Source organism: Babylonia areolata, chromosome 27 (genome assembly GCF_041734735.1).
Source record: "Babylonia areolata isolate BAREFJ2019XMU chromosome 27, ASM4173473v1, whole genome shotgun sequence".
In the NCBI taxonomy this organism is placed as follows: domain Eukaryota; kingdom Metazoa; phylum Mollusca; class Gastropoda; order Neogastropoda; family Buccinidae; genus Babylonia; species Babylonia areolata.
The window spans coordinates 1,705,979-1,725,469 of record NC_134902.1 but is presented as its reverse complement, the minus strand read 5'-3'; the positions used below and the strand labels follow the sequence as shown (position 1 = coordinate 1,725,469).

The window sequence follows — 19,491 nt, the reverse complement described above, 5'->3', positions numbered from 1 at the left end:
GTTACTTATATACTGCCTATCTTCATTCAGAGAGTTACTTATATAGTGCCTATCTTCAGTCAGAGAGTTACTTATATAGTGCCTATCTTCAGTCAGAGAGTTACTTATATAGGGCCTATCTTCATTCAGAGAGTTACTTATATAGGGCCTATCTTCATTCAGAGATTTACTTATATAGTGCCTATCTTCATTCAGAGAGTTACTTATATAGTGCCTATCTTCAGTCAGAGAGTTACTTATATAGGGCCTATCTTCATTCAGAGATTTACTTATATACTGCCTATCTTCATTCAGAGAGTTACTTATATAGTGCCTATCTTCAGTCAGAGAGTTACTTATATAGGGCCTATCTTCATTCAGAGAGTTACTGATATAGTGCCTATCTTCATTCAGAGATTTACTGATATAGTGCCTATCTTCATTCAGAGAGTTACTTATATAGTGCCTATCTTCAGTCAGAGAGTTACTTATATAGTGCCTATCTTCAGTCAGAGAGTTACTTATATAGTGCCTATCTTCAGTCAGAGAGTTACTTATATAGTGCCTATCTTCAGTCAGAGAGTTACTTATATAGGGCCTATCTTCATTCAGAGATTTACTTATATAGGGCCTATCTTCATTCAGAGAGTTACTTATATAGTGCCTATCTTCATTCAGAGAGTTACTTATATAGTGCCTATCTTCATTCAGAGAGTTACTTATATAGTGCATATCTTCAGTCAGAGAGTTACTTATATAGGGCCTATCTTCATTCAGAGAGTTACTTATATAGTGCCTATCTTCAGTCAGAGATTTACTTATATAGTGCCTATCTTCAGTCAGAAAGTTACTAATATAGCACCTATCTTCAGTCAGAGAGTTACTTACATAGCGTCTATCTTTAGTCAGAAAGTTACTAATATAGCACCTATCTTCAGTCAGAGAGTTACTTACATAGCGTCTATCTTTAGTCAGAAAGTTACTAATATAGCACCTATCTTCAGTCAGAGAGTTACTTACATAGCGTCTATCTTTAGTCAGAAAGTTACTAATATAGCACCTATCTTCAGTCAGAGAGTTACTTACATAGCGTCTATCTTTAGTCAGAAAGTTACTAATATAGCACCTATCTTCAGTCAGAGAGTTACTTACATAGCGTCTATCTTCAGTCAGAAAGTTACTAATATAGCACCTTCAGAGATGGAGCTTTAAGCACTTGACAAACACTGAGTTATTTTTACAACAGGCAGCCTACCTAGGTAGAGCCAACTGACAGCTGCCTTTGGGCGCTTATCATTGGTTTCCTGCGTCATTTAATCAGGTTTCAGTCATGCACACACTCACACTCATGTGGACATGTAACATTTTTATGTGAATGACCGTTTTGTTTATTTACCCCACCATTTTGGCAGCCATACTCCGTTTTCAGGAGTGTACATGCTGGGTATTTCATTGTTTCCATAACCCACCAAACGCTGACTTGTATTACAGGATCTTTAACGTGTGTATTTGGTCTTCTGTATGCGGATACACATAAAAGGGATTCGGGCACTAGAGGTGTGCACATGTGTAGACCTGGGAGATGGGAAAAAATCTCCACCTTTAAGCCACCAGGTGTCACGGGGATCAAACTCAGGAAACTGGGGTGAGAATCCAGTGCTCTGAGTATTTGACCACTGCGCCCATCAAATACCACAACTTGAAATGTTTTTTATCTTCTTCTTCACCGTCTTGTTTAGTGGGCTGCAACTCCCAGGTTCACGTGTATGACCGTTTTTACCCCGCCATGTAGGCAGCCATACTCCGTTTTTTGGGGTGTTTTTTAACATCGTTTGGGTTTCTCTGTGACTGCTTTTATGAACTGACAGTTTTTCTGCCCTCAGATGGCCCCTTTCAGTCAGCTTGGCTGGGAGTTGAACAGGGTTTGATTTGATTGGCTGTGAACAGGTTGGAGCCGTGGCTTTTCATTGGCTGTCATTGTGTGGTGGCCTGGGGGAAGGAAGTTGTGATGTTTGGTTTGTGTCGGGGTGTGGGAAGGTGAGGGTATGGAGGATGTGGGAAGGTGAGGGTATGGAGGATGTGGGATGGTGAGGGTATGGAGGATGTGGGATGGTGAGGGTATGGAGGATGTGGGAAGGTGAGGGTATGGAGGATGTGGGAATGGTGAGGGTATGGAGGATGTGGGATGGTGAGGGTATGGAGGATGTGGGATGGTGAGGGTGTGGAGGATGTGGGAAGGTGAGGGTATGGAGGATGTGGGAAGGTGAGGGTATGGAGGATGTGGGATGGTGAGGGTATGTGGGATGGTGAGGGTGTGGAGGATGTGGGATGGTGAAGGTATGGAGGATGTGGGATGGTGAGGGTATGTGGGATGGTGAGGGTATGGAGGATGTGGGAAGGTGAGGGTATGTGGGATGGTGAGGGTATGGAGGATGTGGGATGGTGAGGGTGTGGAGGATGTGGGATGGTGAGGGTATGGAGGATGTGGGATGGTGAGGGTATGTGGGATGGTGAGGGTGTGGAGGATGTGGGATGGTGAGGGTATGTGGGATGGTGAGGGTATGGAGGATGTGGGATGGTGAGGGTATGTGGGATGGTGAGGGTATGGAGGATGTGGGAAGGTGAGGGTATGTGGGATGGTGAGGGTATGGAGGATGTGGGATGGTGAGGGTGTGGAGGATGTGGGATGGTGAGGGTATGGAGGATGTGGGAAGGTGAGGGTATGGAGGATGTGGGATGGTGAGGGTATGGAGGATGTGGGATGGTGAGGGTATGGAGGATGTGGGAATGCATGAATTCACACACACCTGAAGGAACCTCATTGCGCTGACCTCAGTCATAATCCATCGAAACCTTTGGACTTTTTCATGAACTTATTTTAAAAGATATACCTAAAAGTTACTTTGGTGAAAGTTACCAAATGAATGCATAAACAGTTAAAATTATGATAGAGCAGGGAACCAGTTGCAGTCTGGAAGCATGGTTGCCATGTCAGCAAGCATTCTGTCATGCATGATGATAAATAGATCAAATTTTAAGCACCCCAAAAAATCATTGTATCAGCAAGTATGTATTATAGTAAAAAATAAAATAAGATAATGAAAAAGTGAAAAAAACCAATCCAAACCCTGGCGGCTGTGTGTAAGCCCAAGACAGGTAGAATCAATGCAGTGTGGGGAGGTGGGTGTACACAGCTCAGTCTGATCCATGTGAGTTGTGTGGAGCAAAACTGGGTCAGGCTGCTGTCACAAATTGATCTGTACAACAGGTGTCTTGTTCCTGTTGTGTTCTGACTGATACAGGTATTGGGCAGGGAGTGTCCAGGTGTGTTTTGGTGAAGTTTGACAGATACTGGTATTGGGCAGGGAGTGTCCAGGTGTGTTTTGGTGAAGTTTGACAGATACAGGTATTGGGCAGGGAGTGTCCAGGTGTGTTTTGGTGAAGTTTGACAGATACAGGTATTGGACAGGGAGTGTCCAGGTGTGTTTTGGTGAAGTTTGACAGATACAGGTATTGGGCAGGGAGTGTGTTACACCGTCATGTCCAGGTGTGTTTTGGTGAAGTTTGACAGATACAGGTATTGGACAGGGAGTGTCCAGGTGTGTTTTGGTGAAGTTTGACAGATACAGGTATTGGACAGGGAGTGTCCAGGTGTGTTTTGGTGAAGTTTGACAGATACAGGTATTGGGCAGGGAGTGTCCAGGTGTGTTTTGGTGAAGTTTGACAGATACAGGTATTGGGCAGGGAGTGTCCAGGTGTGTTTTGGTGAAGTTTGACAGATACAGGTATTGGACAGGGAGTGTCCAGGTGTGTTTTGGTGAAGTTTGACAGATACAGGCATTGGGCAGGGAGTGTCCAGGTGTGTTTTGGTGAAGTTTGACAGATACAGGTATTGGGCAGGGAGTGTGTTACACCGTCATGTCCAGGTGTGTTTTGGTGAAGTTTGACAGATACAGGTATTGGGCAGGGAGTGTCCAGGTGTGTTTTGGTGAAGTTTGACAGATACAGGTATTGGGCAGGGAGTGTCCAGGTGTGTTTTGGTGAAGTTTGACAGATACAGGCATTGGACAGGGAGTGTCCAGGTGTGTTTTGGTGAAGTTTGACAGATACAGGCATTGGGCAGGGAGTGTCCAGGTGTGTTTTGGTGAAGTTTGACAGATACAGGTATTGGGCAGGGAGTGTCCAGGTGTGTTTTGGTGAAGTTTGACAGATACAGGTATTGGGCAGGGAGTGTCCAGGTGTGTTTTGGTGAAGTTTGACAGATACAGGTATTGGACAGGGAGTGTCCAGGTGTGTTTTGGTGAAGTTTGACAGATACAGGTATTGGACAGGGAGTGTCCAGGTGTGTTTTGGTGAAGTTTGACAGATACAGGTATTGGACAGGGAGTGTCCAGGTGTGTTTTGGTGAAGTTTGACAGATACAGGTATTGGACAGGGAGTGTCCAGGTGTGTTTTGGTGAAGTTTGACAGATACAGGCATTGGGCAGGGAGTGTCCAGGTGTGTTTTGGTGAAGTTTGACAGATACAGGTATTGGGCAGGGAGTGTCCAGGTGTGTTTTGGTGAAGTTTGACAGATACAGGTATTGGGCAGGGAGTGTCCAGGTGTGTTTTGGTGAAGTTTGACAGATACAGGTATTGGGCAGGGAGTGTCCAGGTGTGTTTTGGTGAAGTTTGACAGATACAGGTATTGGGCAGGGAGTGTGTTACACCGTCATGTCCAGGTGTGTTTTGGTGAAGTTTGACAGATACAGGTATTGGACAGGGAGTGTCCAGGTGTGTTTTGGTGAAGTTTGACAGATACAGGTATTGGGCAGGGAGTGTCCAGGTGTGTTTTGGTGAAGTTTGACAGATACAGGTATAGTGTGACAGGGAGTGTGTTACACTATCATGTCCAGGTGATTTTTGTCTGGTTGAGAAAATGTCCCCTGACATTAATGACCCATCAAAGAAGTTGTAAATTACAAAGTTTATTTTTTTTAATTTAGCGCTTGGAAATGCTTGGCCCACTCTTGCTCCCCCCTCGCTTTCTGTTTATCAGGAATATTTAAGGTGTGCCTTTCTGCTGTATGAATCTGGGGATGCATATGTGGTTTCTGTGTGTGTGTGTGTGTGTGTGTGTGTGTGTGTGTGAGGGAGAAAGAGTGAGGAAATACTTTTATGTAGCAATATTAATGTAATGAGGTGGATGATTGGTCTTCAGTACCAACAATAAAGTTTGCTGATAATGTGTTTTCCTTTTTGATGCTCCAAATCAGAAGCTTGTAGCTGCCTGGTTTCTAAAGAAACAAAACTAACAAGCAAACAAAATGACTCCAAAAGCATACAAATGAACAAACAAACAACTGTTGAAAGTTGTTTAACATATAAATGAATACATGAATGATTTTTTAGAAAGATATACACACAAGGAAAGAAAGGAAGGAAGAAAGAGACTATTTATAAAAATAAAATAAAAATAAAAAGAGAGGGAAATGAGACTGCAGGTGTTTAATTGGCAGAAAATACAGAAAGGTAAAACACATGCTGACAGATTGAGGCATTTAGAACAGCTGCTTTCAGAGCCTCTGCCTTCAGAACAGCTGCCTTCAGAACCTCTAACTTCAGAGCCTCTGCCTTCAGAACAGCTGCTTTCAGAGCCTCTGTCTTCAGAACAGCTGCCTGTAGAACCTCTAACTTCAGAGCCTCTGCCTTCAGAACAGCTGTCTTTAGAACCTCTAACTTCAGAGCCTCTGTGTTCAGAACAGCTGCCTTTAGAACCTCTAACTTCAGAGCCTCTGCCTTCAGAACAGCTGCCTTTAGAACCTCTAACTTCAGAGCCTCTGTCTTCAGAACAGATGCCTTTAGAACCTCTAACTTCAGAGCCTCTGCCTTCAGAACAGATGCCTTTAGAACCTCTAACTTCAGAGCCTCTGCCTTCAGAACAGCTGCCTTTAGAACCTCTAACTTCAGAGCCTCTGCCTTCAGAACAGCTGCCTTTAGAACCTCTAACTTCAGAGCCTCTGCCTTCAGAACAGCTGCCTTTAGAACCTCTAACTTCAGAGCCTCTGCCTTCAGAACAGCTGCCTTTAGAACCTCTAACTTCAGAGCCTCTGTCTTCAGAACAGCTGCCTTTAGAACCTCTAACTTCAGAGCCTCTGTCTTCAGAACAGATGCCTTTAGAACCTCTAACTTCAGAGCCTCTGCCTTCAGAACAGATGCCTTTAGAACCTCTAACTTCAGAGCCTCTGCCTTCAGAACAGCTGCCTTTAGAACCTCTAACTTCAGAGCCTCTGCCTTCAGAACAGCTGCCTTTAGAACCTCTAACTTCAGAGCCTCTGCCTTCAGAACAGCTGCCTTTAGAACCTCTAACTTCAGAGCCTCTGCCTTCAGAACAGCTGCCTTTAGAACCTCTAACTTCAGAGCCTCTGCCTTCAGAACAGCTGCCTTTAGAACCTCTAACTTCAGAGCCTCTGCCTTCAGAACAGCTGCGTTTAGAACCTCTAACTTCAGAGCCTCTGTCTTCAGAACAGCTGCCTTTAGAACCTCTAACTTCAGAGCCTCTGCCTTCAGAACAGCTGCGTTTAGAACCTCTAACTTCAGAGCCTCTGCCTTCAGAACAGCTGCCTTTAGAACCTCTAACTTCAGAGCCTCTGCCTTCAGAACAGCTGCCTTTAGAACCTCTAACTTCAGAGCCTCTGCCTTCAGAACAGCTGCCTTTAGAACCTCTAACTTCAGAGCCTCTGTCTTCAGAACAGCTGCCTTTAGAACCTCTAACTTCAGAGCCTCTGCCTTCAGAACAGCTGCCTTTAGAACCTCTAACTTCAGAGCCTCTGCCTTCAGAACAGCTGCATTTAGAACCTCTAACTTCAGAGCCTCTGCCTTCAGAACAGCTGCCTTTAGAACCTCTAACTTCAGAGCCTCTGTCTTCAGAACAGCTGCTTTCAGAGCCTCTGTCTTCAGAACAGCTGCCTTTAGAACCTCTCACTTCAGAGCCTCTGCCTTCAGAACAGCTGCCTTTAGAACCTCTAACTTCAGAGCCTCTGCCTTCAGAACAGCTGCCCTTAGAACCTCTAACTTCAGAGCCTCTGCCTTCAGAACAGCTGCCCTTAGAACCTCTAACTTCAGAGCCTCTGCCTTCAGAACAGCTGCATTTAGAACCTCTAACTTCAGAGCCTCTGCCTTCAGAACAGCTGCATTTAGAACCTCTAACTTCAGAGCCTCTGCCTTCAGAACAGCTGCCTTTAGAACCTCTAACTTCAGAGCCTCTGCCTTCAGAACAGCTGCATTTAGAACCTCTAACTTCAGAGCCTCTGCCTTCAGAACAGCTGCTTTCAGAGCCTCTGTCTTCAGAACAGCTGCCTTTAGAACCTCTAACTTCAGAGCCTCTGCCTTCAGAACAGCTGCTTTCAGAGCCTCTGCCTTCAGAACAGCTGCCCTTAGAACCTCTAACTTCAGAGCCTCTGCCTTCAGAACAGCTGCATTTAGAACCTCTAACTTCAGAGCCTCTGCCTTCAGAACAGCTGCATTTAGAACCTCTAACTTCAGAGCCTCTGCCTTCAGAACAGCTGCCTTTAGAACCTCTAACTTCAGAGCCTCTGCCTTCAGAACAGCTGCCTTCAGAGCCTCTGTCTTCAGAACAGCTGCCTTTAGAACCTCTAACTTCAGAGCCTCTGCCTTCAGAACAGCTGCTTTCAGAGCCTCTGTCTTCAGAACAGCTGCCTTTAGAACCTCTAACTTCAGAGCCTCTGCCTTCAGAACAGCTGCTTTCAGAGCCTCTGTCTTCAGAACAGCTGCCTTTAGAACCTCTAACTTCAGAGCCTCTGCCTTCAGAACAGCTGCTTTGAGAGCCTCTGCCTTCAGAACAGCTGCTTTCAGAGCCTCTGTCTTCAGAACAGCTGCCTTTAGAACCTCTAACTTCAGAGCCTCTGTCTTCAGACCAGCTGCCTTTAGAACCTCTAACTTCAGAGTCTGCCTTCAGAACAGCTGCCTTTAGAACCTCTAACTTCAGAGCCTCTGTCTTCAGAACAGCTGGCTTTAGAACCTCTAACTTCAGAGCCTCTGCCTTCAGAACAGCTGCCTTTAGAACCTCTAACTTCAGAGCCTCTGTCTTCAGAACAGCTGCCTTTAAAACCTCTAACTTCAGAGCCTCTGCCTTCAGAACAGCTGCCTTTAGAACCTCTAACTTCAGAGCCTCTGCCTTCAGAACAGCTGCATTTAGAACCTCTAACTTCAGAGCCTCTGCCTTCAGAACAGCTGCCTTTAGAACCTCTAACTTCAGAGCCTCTGCCTTCAGAACAGCTGCCTTCAGAGCCTCTGTCTTCAGAACAGCTGCCTTTAGAACCTCTAACTTCAGAGCCTCTGCCTTCAGAACAGCTGCTTTCAGAGCCTCTGTCTTCAGAACAGCTGCCTTTAGAACCTCTAACTTCAGAGCCTCTGCCTTCAGAACAGCTGCTTTCAGAGCCTCTGTCTTCAGAACAGCTGCCTTTAGAACCTCTAACTTCAGAGCCTCTGCCTTCAGAACAGCTGCTTTGAGAGCCTCTGCCTTCAGAACAGCTGCTTTCAGAGCCTCTGTCTTCAGAACAGCTGCCTTTAGAACCTCTAACTTCAGAGCCTCTGTCTTCAGAACAGCTGCCTTTAGAACCTCTAACTTCAGAGTCTCTGCCTTCAGAACAGCTGCCTTTAGAACCTCTAACTTCAGAGCCTCTGTCTTCAGAACAGCTGGCTTTAGAACCTCTAACTTCAGAGCCTCTGCCTTCAGAACAGCTGCCTTTAGAACCTCTAACTTCAGAGCCTCTGTCTTCAGAACAGCTGCCTTTAAAACCTCTAACTTCAGAGCCTCTGCCTTCAGAACAGCTGCCTTTAGAACCTCTAACTTCAGAGCCTCTGCCTTCAGAACAGCTGCATTTAGAACCTCTAACTTCAGAGCCTCTGCCTTCAGAACAGCTGCCTTTAGAACCTCTAACTTCAGAGCCTCTGTCTTCAGAACAGCTGCCTTTAGAACCTCTAACTTCAGAGCCTCTGCCTTCAGAACAGCTGCCTTTAGAACCTCTAACTTCAGAGCCTCTGCCTTCAGAACAGCTGCCTTTAGAACCTCTAACTTCAGAGCCTCTGCCTTCAGAACAGCTGCTTTCAGAGCCTCTGCCTTCAGAACAGCTGCCTTTAGAACCTCTAACTTCAGAGCCTCTGTCTTCAGAACAGCTGCGTTTAGAACCTCTAACTTCAGAGCCTCTGCCTTCAGAACAGCTGCCTTTAGAACCTCTAACTTCAGAGCCTCTGCCTTCAGAACAGCTGCCTTTAGAACCTCTAACTTCAGAGCCTCTGTCTTCAGAACAGCTGCCTTTAGAACCTCTAACTTCAGAGCCTCTGCCTTCAGAACAGCTGCCTTTAGAACCTCTAACTTCAGAGCCTCTGCCTTCAGAACAGCTGCTTTCAGAGCCTCTGCCTTCAGAACAGCTGCCTTTAGAACCTCTAACTTCAGAGCCTCTGTCTTCAGAACAGCTGCCTTTAGAACCTCTAACTTCAGAGCCTCTGCCTTCAGAACAGCTGCCTTTAGAACCTCTAACTTCAGAGCCTCTGTCTTCAGAACAGCTGCCCTTAGAACCTCTAACTTCAGAGCCTCTGCCTTCAGAACAGCTGCCTTTAGAACCTCTAACTTCAGAGCCTCTGTCTTCAGAACAGCTGCCCTTAGAACCTCTAACTTCAGAGCCTCTGCCTTCAGAACAGCTGCCTTTAGAACCTCTAACTTCAGAGCCTCTGTCTTCAGAACAGCTGCCCTTAGAACCTCTAACTTCAGAGCCTCTGCCTTCAGAACAGCTGCCTTTAGAACCTCTAACTTCAGAGCCTCTGCCTTCAGAACAGCTGCCTTTAGAACCTCTAACTTCAGAGCCTCTGTGTTCAGAACAGCTGCCTTTAGAACCTCTAACTTCAGAGCCTCTGCCTTCAGAACAGCTGCCTTTAGAACCTCTAACTTCAGAGCCTCTGCCTTCAGAACAGCTGCCTTTAGAACCTCTAACTTCAGAGCCTCTGTGTTCAGAACAGCTGCCTTTAGAACCTCTAACTTCAGAGCCTCTGCCTTCAGAACAGCTGCCTTTAGAACCTCTGCCTTCAGAGCCTCTGCCTTCAGAACAGCTGCCTTTAGAACCTCTGCCTTCAGAACAGCTGTCTTTAGAGCCTCTGCCTTTAGAACAGCTGCCTTCAGAACAGCTGTCTTTAGAGCCTCTGCCTTCAGAACAGCTGCCTTCAGAACAGCTGCCTTCAGAACCTCTGTCTTTAGAGCCTCTGCCTTCAGAACAGCTGCCTTCAGAACCTCTGCCTTCAGAACAGCTGCCTTTAGAGCCTCTGTCTTTAGAGCCTCTGCCTTCAGAACAGCTGTCTTTAGAGCCTCTGCCTTTAGAGCCTCTGCCTTCAGAACAGCTTCCTTAGAACCTCTGTCTTCAGAGACTCTGCCTTCAGAACAGCTGCCTTCAGACCCCCTGCCTTGACTGTGTGCAGGACTGGGACTTCCCACACTTCATCAGCGCCATTGACATCAAGCTGCCCGGTGTCAACACGGCACAGATCAACTTCAAGATCCCTCGTCTGCTGAAGAGACTGGAGTACTGGAGGGTCCACATCACAGGTCAGGGGCCCTTTGATTGATTGATTTATTGTTTAATTAATACTACAGATTGATGCTCTCACTTTCCAGGCAGGGAGCTTGAGTTGTTTGCAATGACACATCAAAGTTGCATGAATATGCATGTGGCGTACACTGTTGTGTGTGCACAGACAAACATGCAGACACACACCCCTCCACACACACACACACACACACACACACAATGAAGGACAGAAAGGAATGACGGTGCATTTTGTGGTCAGTACTTGTTTCCTGACATACCTTCAGCCCGTGACTGCTGAGCTGGGATGGAATGAAATCAGTGTGACATGAAGTTGGAGTTCAAGAATTACTCCTTGAGCATTTTTGACTCACTTGTGTAAACAAAGTGAGTCTATGTTTTAACCCGGTATTCGGTTGTCTGTGTGTGTGTGTGTGTCCGTGTGTCTGTGTGTCCATGGTAAACTTTAACATTGACATTTTCTCTGCAAATACTTTGTCAGTTGATCTGTAATTAATACTAGGGGACTTAATTTATCACAAGTGAGTCTTGAAGGCTTTGCCTCTCTTGTTCAATGATGTGATTGATTTTACTGAACAACAACAATGCAGTCCTGAACCCTGCAGACCCAGCTCCAAGTCCAAACGGATTTTGGTGACCAACTTCCTGAAATCTAACCTCAGTCTATCTCAAACAGACAACAGCTCTTCACTGATGGACCTCTTGTCAGTAGTGGTGACGGAGTTAACTCTCTCCATACGAACGGCCAAAGAGACGATGTTGACAGCGTTTCACCCCAATTACCATCATCAAAATATTGCAAGAGGAAGCCTCTTATACTGAGGAGGTGAATGTTGACAAAGAATACCACAATTCTTATGACGGAAGCTAAAGGTTGGGTCATTCAGACACCCACTGGACATCCGAGGGGTCTGTGTAGAGGAGAAGAGAGGACTGGCCGTACTGAGTGAGTTAAGGTGAAATGTGGTGGAATCCTGTCCTATCAGAAGTGAGTCAGAATCACTGTTGGAGATCAGTGTATCCGAGTGGTTCAGCTTACTGTCACTCTTTTGACTACCTTTCTCTGCGGTTATTCTTCCGTGTATCAACTCTGTCTTTTGCTCCTTGGTCCTGGCTTAAGTCATCATTTGTAGCTCTGTGTGGGTGTGTGGGGGGGAGGGGAGGTGGGTGCGTGCATGCGTGTGTGAGTGTGTGTGTGTGTGTGTGCACGCATGCGTGTATGCGTGTGTTTCTCTGCGTGTGTGTGTATGTGTGTGTGTGTGTGTGTGTGCATGTGTGTGTGTGTGTGTGTATGTGTGTGCATGTGTGTGTGTGTGTGCATGTGTGTGTGTGTGTGTGTGTGCCAGCACAGGAGTGTCCCAGGTACTTACTCATGTGTCTGTTATAAGTTATATAGCTGACCAACACCAAAGGGAGGTGTGCTGTGTGTTGTTCAGGGAAATGTGTTGTGTGTTGTTGTTGTTCAGGGAAATGAGCTGTGTGTTGTTCAGGGAAATGTGTTGTGTGTTGTTGTTCAGGGAAATGTGCTGTGTGTTCTTGTTCAGGGAAATGTGTTGTGTGTTGTTGTTGTTCAGGGAAATGTGTTGTGTGTTGTTGTTCAGGGAAATGTGCTGTGTGTTGTTCAGGGAAATGTGTTGTGTGTTGTTGTTGTTCAGGGAAATGTGCTGTGTGTTGTTCAGGGAAATGTGCTGTGTGTTGATCAGGGAAATGTGCTGTGTGTTGTTCAGGGAAATGTGCTGTGTGTTGTTGTTCAGGGAAATGTGCTGTGTTGTTGAGGGAAATGTGCTGTGTGTTGTTCAGGGAAATGTGCTGTGTGTTGATCAGGGAAATGTCCTGTGTGTTGATCAGGGAAATGTGCTGTGTTGTTCAGGGAAATGTGTTGTGTGTTGTTGTTGTTCAGGGAAATGTGCTGTGTGTTGTTCAGGGAAATGTGCTGTGTGTTGTTGTTCAGGGAAATGTGCTGTGTTGTTGAGGGAAATGTGCTGTGTGTTGTTGTTCAGGGAAATGTGCTGTGTGTTGTTCAGGGAAATGTGCTGTGTGTTGATCAGGGAAATGTCCTGTGTGTTGATCAGGGAAATGTGCTGTGTGTTGTTGTTCAGGGAAATGTGCTGTGTGTTGATCAGGGAAATGTCCTGTGTGTTGATCAGGGAAATGTGCTGTGTGTTGTTCAGGGAAATGTGCTGTGTGTTGTTGAGGGAAATGTGCTGTGTGTTGTTCAGGGAAATGTGCTGTGTTGTTGAGGGAAATGTGCTGTGTGTTGTTGAGGGAAATGTGCTGTGTGTTGTTCAGGGAAATGTGCTGTGTTGTTGAGGGAAATGTGCTGTGTGTTGTTGAGGGAAATGTGCTGTGTGTTGTTCAGGGAAATGTGCTGTGTTGTTGAGGGAAATGTGCTGTGTTGTTGAGGGAAATGTGCTGTGTGTTGTTGAGGGAAATGTGCTGTGTGTTGATCAGGGAAATGTGCTGTGTGTTGATCAGGGAAATGTGCTGTGTGTTGTTCAGGGAAGTGGTTCAACTACGGCATCCTGTTCATCGTGATCCTGCTGGATCTCAACATGTGGAAGAACCAGATCTTCTACGCCCCCTACGACTACGGCCAGTACGTGGACTCTGAGGGCCGCATCCATTCGGTCCGCGATGACTACAGCCTGGAGACCTTCAACGAGTCGCTGCTGTCCTTCTCCTATCGCAACGCCACCATCGACCCCCTGACTCGAAACGCTACATTGAACTGGACACGGTGATGAACGCTCGCTACAATGAGTACGCCCTGGGGGTCAAGGCCATTGCCTTCATCCCCAGCATCGCCGTGTTCATCCTCTTTGGCGTCTTCGTCTGGATGTACGGCCGACTGCCCAAGCCCACCAAGGACGACCCCTACGGTGGCCGGCTGAGGAAGCGGAAGCGCCACTTCTTCCGCATCGGGTGGAAGCGTCTGCGGAAGAGGTTCCGCACCACAGCGGTTGCTGTGGACGCCTTCAAGTCGGCCGGCAGGGAGGCACAACTCCGCCGGGAGAGGGAAGCGGCGGCGCTGAGGGGGGATGAGAGTGACGGAGGGGGGGTGGAGGCCCGGGCGCTAGGCCAGTGGAAACGGGCCCAGAAGAAGGAGGAGGGTTTTGACGGGGAGCTGACGGAGGACGACGCAGCTGGTGGGGGGCAGAGAAGCCAAGATGTGAGCACCGTCACACGGCAGTTGAGCTCCACTGTCGTCTGAATTGTGTGCGTATGGTGATGTGGGGAAGGGGGGGGGGGGGAGTGTGTCCATCTGCTGAACAGCTATTGACTATATGGCTATTGACGTGGTGTGGTTTAAGGGCAATTTGTTTGGGAGGCGGGGGGGGGGGGGGGGGGGTGTTGTGTAAGGGATGGTTATTGGGGAAAAAGGGATACAGGTTTTTTTTTGAGGGAGGTATTTATTTATTGAGACATCTTGCTATAGCACATATTCTTGAAGCTCGATGTGCTTTGTATGGATTTGTTGTTTGAAAACAGCTTCTTTTTTTTTCTGACACAGTCATTGAGTTTTTCTGTTTTGTGTTGTTGTTTTTACCTGATTTTTCTGTTGTGAATATTTTACAATCTTTTTTTAAATTTTATCTGTACTATCTTCCGCACTGTTTGGTTTTTGAGTTGTTTTTTTTAATGTTTTGCTAAGCTGCACACTATCTTCTTGAACTTCTGCTGACAGTTTGTGAGCGATTTTCTGTGTTTGTGTGTTTGCATGTTTGCTTGAGTGTGTCATACATGAATGCATGCATACTTCTGTATGTATAACTTTCATTGTAAATGGAACAAGCTCCTGGTGTGGGGTGTCTTTGCATCAGACTGCGTTATTATCATTACTATCTCATTATCTTGATCATTATTATGGTCACCGTTATATTATTTATAGTATATAATGATAAAGGATAGAATGAAGAACTACATTCAGTCATGACGATCTGTCGTGTGGGGGTGTAGATAGAAAGAAGATATTACTGCTGATGTTGGAGCTTTACCTTTTTCAGTGTAAAAACCCATAACTGTCCCATGATGTCAACATTGCAGCAGTCGTGGAAACTCTTTTTTTAACTCACAGAAAACTATCTGCGTTTTGCTTTTTGCTCAGACCTGTGAAAAATGCTTCAACAGTGTATGTTTGTTTGTGTTGTTTTTGTTGTGTTTTTGTTGTGTGTGTGTGTGTGTGTGTGTGGACATATTTGGTATCCCTCTCTGTTTATCTAATCAAATGACCCTAATTAAAGAAGGCAAACTGGCAGACGACACGACGCTAACGTGCATCATTTGTATATGTTGCATTGTTGGGATGACAAACATATCAGAGTTTACATTACTTTACAGTGGTTTACACCTGCTTTACAGTCCTGACATGGCCTTTGTTATCAGCAGGGCTGGCAGCAAGCAGCAGCCATGAAATGTGAACACTTCCTGCTCTGTTTCTCTGTACCGTACGTTTCCTAAAAAGTACTGAACCTCCTCCTCCTTCTTCTCCTGTGATTCACTGGGGCGCTGCACTGAAGAGCTGTTCACCAGATTCCTCCTGGTCTGTCAGCTGTGGGCCTCGGCGAATGGTTTTCCTGTCCGTTCTGCATTGTTGTCAGTCCATCGTTTTTTCCCCCAGGTCAGATCCGAGTTCTCCCCTGCTTCAGGTAACCATGGCACCAGATGCTGCCTGCTGCATGTGGGGAGAGTGTAGACGTTTGTTAGGAACACTCTGTTTGTAGCTCTTCACCTGTCAACGATGTTACAGTTATCTGCTATCCTCTGTGTGCTGAAGGAACGTTGTTAGGGCATGGCTTTCAATATACAGTAAAATATAAGTTGTATATATTTTTATGTTATCAAAGATTAATTTTTATGTGTTTGTGTTCCTGCATTTCTTCATCTCAGTTTTAGAGTTTCTTGTGCTGAACTGAAGCAGGTCTCTGTGATACTACCATATATTTTTGTATACACTTACATCGCTGCTTTGTTTTCGGGTTCTTTCACATGAAGTGACTTAACTGTTATATGGGGAATACTGCCTCTTGTCAACAACGCATATTCAGGGAGAGGTGGTAGAGATAACAGTTTGACAATAGAGGTTTGATTAATTGATGACAGAGACAACAGTTTGACAATAGAGGTTTGGTTAATTGATGACAGACAACAGTTTGACAATAGAGGTTTGGTTAATTGATGACAGAGACAACAGTTTGACAATAGAGGTTTGGTTAATTAATGACAGACAACAGTTTGACAAAAGAGGTTTGGTTAATTGATGACAGACAACAGTTTGACAATAGAGGTTTGGTTAATTGATGACAGAGACAACAGTTTGACAATAGAGGTTTGGTTAATTGATGACAGAGACAACTGTTTGACAAAAGAGGTTTGGTTAATTGATGACAGACAACAGTTTGACAATAGAGGTTTGGTTAATTGATGACAGACAACAGTTTGACAATAGAGGTTTGGTTAATTGATGACAGACAACAGTTTGACAATAGAGGTTTGGTTAATTGATGACAGACAACAGTTTGACAATAGAGGTTTGGTTAATTGATGACAGAGACAACAGTTTGACAATAGAGGTTTGGTTAATTGATGACAGAGACAACAGTTTGACAATAGAGGTTTGGTTAATTAATGACAGACAACAGTTTGACAAAAGAGGTTTGGTTAATTGATGACAGACAACAGTTTGACAAAAGAGGTTTGGTTAATTGATGACAGAGACAACAGTTTGACAATAGAGGTTTGGTTAATTGATGACAGACAACAGTTTGACAATAGAGGTTTGGTTAATTGATGACAGAGGGCGCTGCACAGGCAGACAGAAGGGAGGCCACTAGCTTCAGCTACTTTCTATTTCTCCGCCTGAGAGGAATGGTGTTTTGCACAGGACTGGGGGGAATCAGATCCCTGCCCAGTGTGCACCAGTGGGTCATGGTAAATGGATGAACAGTTTTAGGGTGAAGAGATGTCCTTTCTGGGGCACAGTGGGAGACTGGTGAACATGAAGTACAGCGTGACTGGGTCTGAGGTGACACAGGTGTTGTAAGGTGACACAGGTGTTGTAAGGTGACACAGGTGTTGTAAGGTGACACAGGTGTTGTAAGGTGACACAGGTGTTGTAAGGTGACACAGGTGTTCTAAGGTGACACAGGTGTTCTAGGGTTACACAGGTGTTGTAAGGTGACACAGGTGTTCTAGGGTTACACAGGTGTTGTAAGGTGACACAGGTGTTCTAGGGTTACACAGGTGTTGTAAGGTGACACAGGTGTTGTAAGGTGACACAGGTGTTGTAAGGTGACACAGGTGTTCTAGGGTTACACAGGTGTTGTAAGGTGACACAGGTGTTGTAAGGTGACACAGGTCGTATTCTCAGTATTGTGTGTAACATGGCTGCTTTCACAGAATCCTCATGATGCTTCCGGTCAGTGGTAATGATACATACTAGTGATGGTAATTATAGTAAGTTCATGTATATGGTGCTTTGAAACCTCTCAATGTGCTTTACAATAACACATCCCAAAGAACACAAGAACACACACACACACACACACATAGATGTGGTTAATATAGATAGCAGATGACTTTTCTTGGTGAAGTAGGATTTGCTGACTGTACATAATATTGAAGAACAAATTTAATTATTTGTGTTTTGTTGAAGCTGATGTTGTTTTGGGGTTTTTTTGGTTTGTTAGTTTTGGCAGGTTGATGAATTTTGTATTTCTTGTTTTTTTTCTTTCTTGTGTGGCTTCTGACAGTGACTGAACTGGAGTGAGTTTGTTGTCTTTCTCTGTCGACAGTCAGTGTACACACTTCTTAAACCTTGTCTCTGTGTGTGGCTGCATGTGCGTACATGTGTGTGTGCTTGCATGTGTGCATGCGTGCATGTGTGCGTGCGTGAGTGAGATTTTGTCTTAAATCTTCAGTGTGTGTGTGTGTGTGTGTGTGTGTGTGTGTGTGTAAGTTTGCTTATGAAGTGCTTTACTGTCCGTTGTTAAGAATTTTTTTAAATATACATGTGGTGAAGATGATATTTTGCTAATGTACCACCCAGTGCTGCTGTTGATGCCTAGGTCTAAGGGAATATTTGCATGATGTAGAAATAGATTTTGGACTCTGTGGGAAAATCTCACAGGAATCACAGATTTATGATTTAGGCGATTTATTAACACAACCTCAACTATGATTTTTCAGAATAAAACATATTTTAACCTGATATATGTGTGTTGCGGAAATCAAAATTTGGCTTTGTCGTGATGATGAAGTGCACTGTCACTAGTTTTGGGTGTTGGAACTTGTCAGTTGGGTTACATGTCATGGCCTCTTTGTGTTACTGGTACTTTTTAATGGTGTGATGTAACACTCATTCCTCTTGGGGTGTAATGTCAGTAGCTGTTTGAGGAAACTGCAGTATCAAACTGCATGCCTGTCACACCCACTGAAATGTCACATGAGCTTTGAAGTGTTTGTGAAGTCATCTCCAGTGAAGAAGCTTTGAAGTGTTTGTGAAGTCATCTCCAGTGAAGAAAATGGTCATGGGTGTTGCTTGCAGCAGACTGAGCCATTGATACAGGTGTAGTTGGGTGAATTTAACAGTCTTTCTTTTTTATGACACCTTGACATGTACAATGTCAGTGACTATCAAGTGTCAAGTGTCTTTCTCTCCCGCCCCCGCCCCTCTCTCTATGTCTCTCTTTCTTTCTCTCTGTCTCTCTCTCTCTCTGTCTCTCTCTCTTTCTGTTCCATTTGAATGGGTTGTTGTATTCCTCTCTCTCTCTCTCTCACTTTCTATCTCTCTCACTTTCTGTCTGTCTGTCTATTTGTCTTTCTCTGTATGATTGTATTGGGTTATTATATTTGTTGATGTCACACCATTCAATGATTGTCCAGTTGTACTTATGCATGAGGGACAGAGGCATACCCATATAAGAATAATGTCACACCATTCAGTGATTGTCCACTTGTACTTATACATGAGGGACAGAGGCATACCTATATAAGAATAATGTCTGTGCTTTTTATTGTACATTTTCCTTTTCTGATACAGCTGAGTTTGAAGTGTTGTTGGTTTTTTCCCCTTTCTTTCAACACTTGTACTCATTTTGTGTGCACTGGATTTCCTTTCAATACTGCATGTATAAACTGCGTGCCTTAAGTGTAACTGCTTTCGTGGAAACACTTGTCCTTTTTCTGGTAAAGTATATTGCACCATTGTCGTTAAAAACATATCATTTATGTTAATAAACTATTGACTAGTTTTGCTAAAGATCAGGGCATATTGTTGAGACATGAGGCTGAAGAAGCTGTGAAGTGGATTCAGAATATGATATGATATGATATAGTATGATGTATGTCTTCCTTGACGCAGCTAAGCTTTAGTGTTTGCTCTGTTGGTGTCAGTATTATCACATCCAGCATTGTGTGGCACTGGACCTATGATCCAGTGCTGACTAGTGCTCAGGGTTCCATGCCATTTCAGCGTGCTGTGTCCTTGAGAAAGGTTTTTATATTGATTTTCCTCACACCACGCAGTTGTCAATGGGTGCCAGACTTGGGTCAGGGAAGGTTCGAACAGTGGGAGGGAAGGAGTGGGCCCTGCCTTCCTGTGCCCAGCCCTGGATACACTGGGTATGAATTCACTGCCTTCCTGTGCCGAGCCCTGGACACAGTGGGTATGAATTCACTGCCTTTCTATGCCGAGCCCTGGACACAGTGGGTATGAATTCACTGCCTTCCTGTGCCGAGCCCTGGACACAGTGGGTATGAATTCACTGCCTTTCTATGCCGAGCCCTGGACACAGTGGGTATGAATTCACTGCCTTCCTGTGCCAAGCCCTGGACACAGTGGGTATGAATTCACTGCCTTCCTGTGCCAAGCCCTGGACACAGTGGGTATGAATTCACTGCCTTCCTGTGCCCAGCC

General features: G+C 45.1%; 1 protein-coding gene across 1 annotated transcript in view; it reads left to right on the top strand.

The window, feature by feature from the left end:
• Positions 1 to 13,906, top strand: part of LOC143301529 (transmembrane protein 117-like) — a 40,328-nt gene extending 26,422 nt beyond the window's left edge. The window contains 3 exon segments of the mRNA XM_076615887.1: positions 10,450 to 10,576; positions 13,077 to 13,292; positions 13,295 to 13,906. Of these exon segments, the coding sequence (XP_076472002.1) occupies positions 10,450 to 10,576; positions 13,077 to 13,292; positions 13,295 to 13,788 (837 nt within the window). The 3' untranslated portion in view covers positions 13,789 to 13,906.
• The last annotated feature ends 5,585 nt before the right edge of the window (positions 13,907 to 19,491 follow it).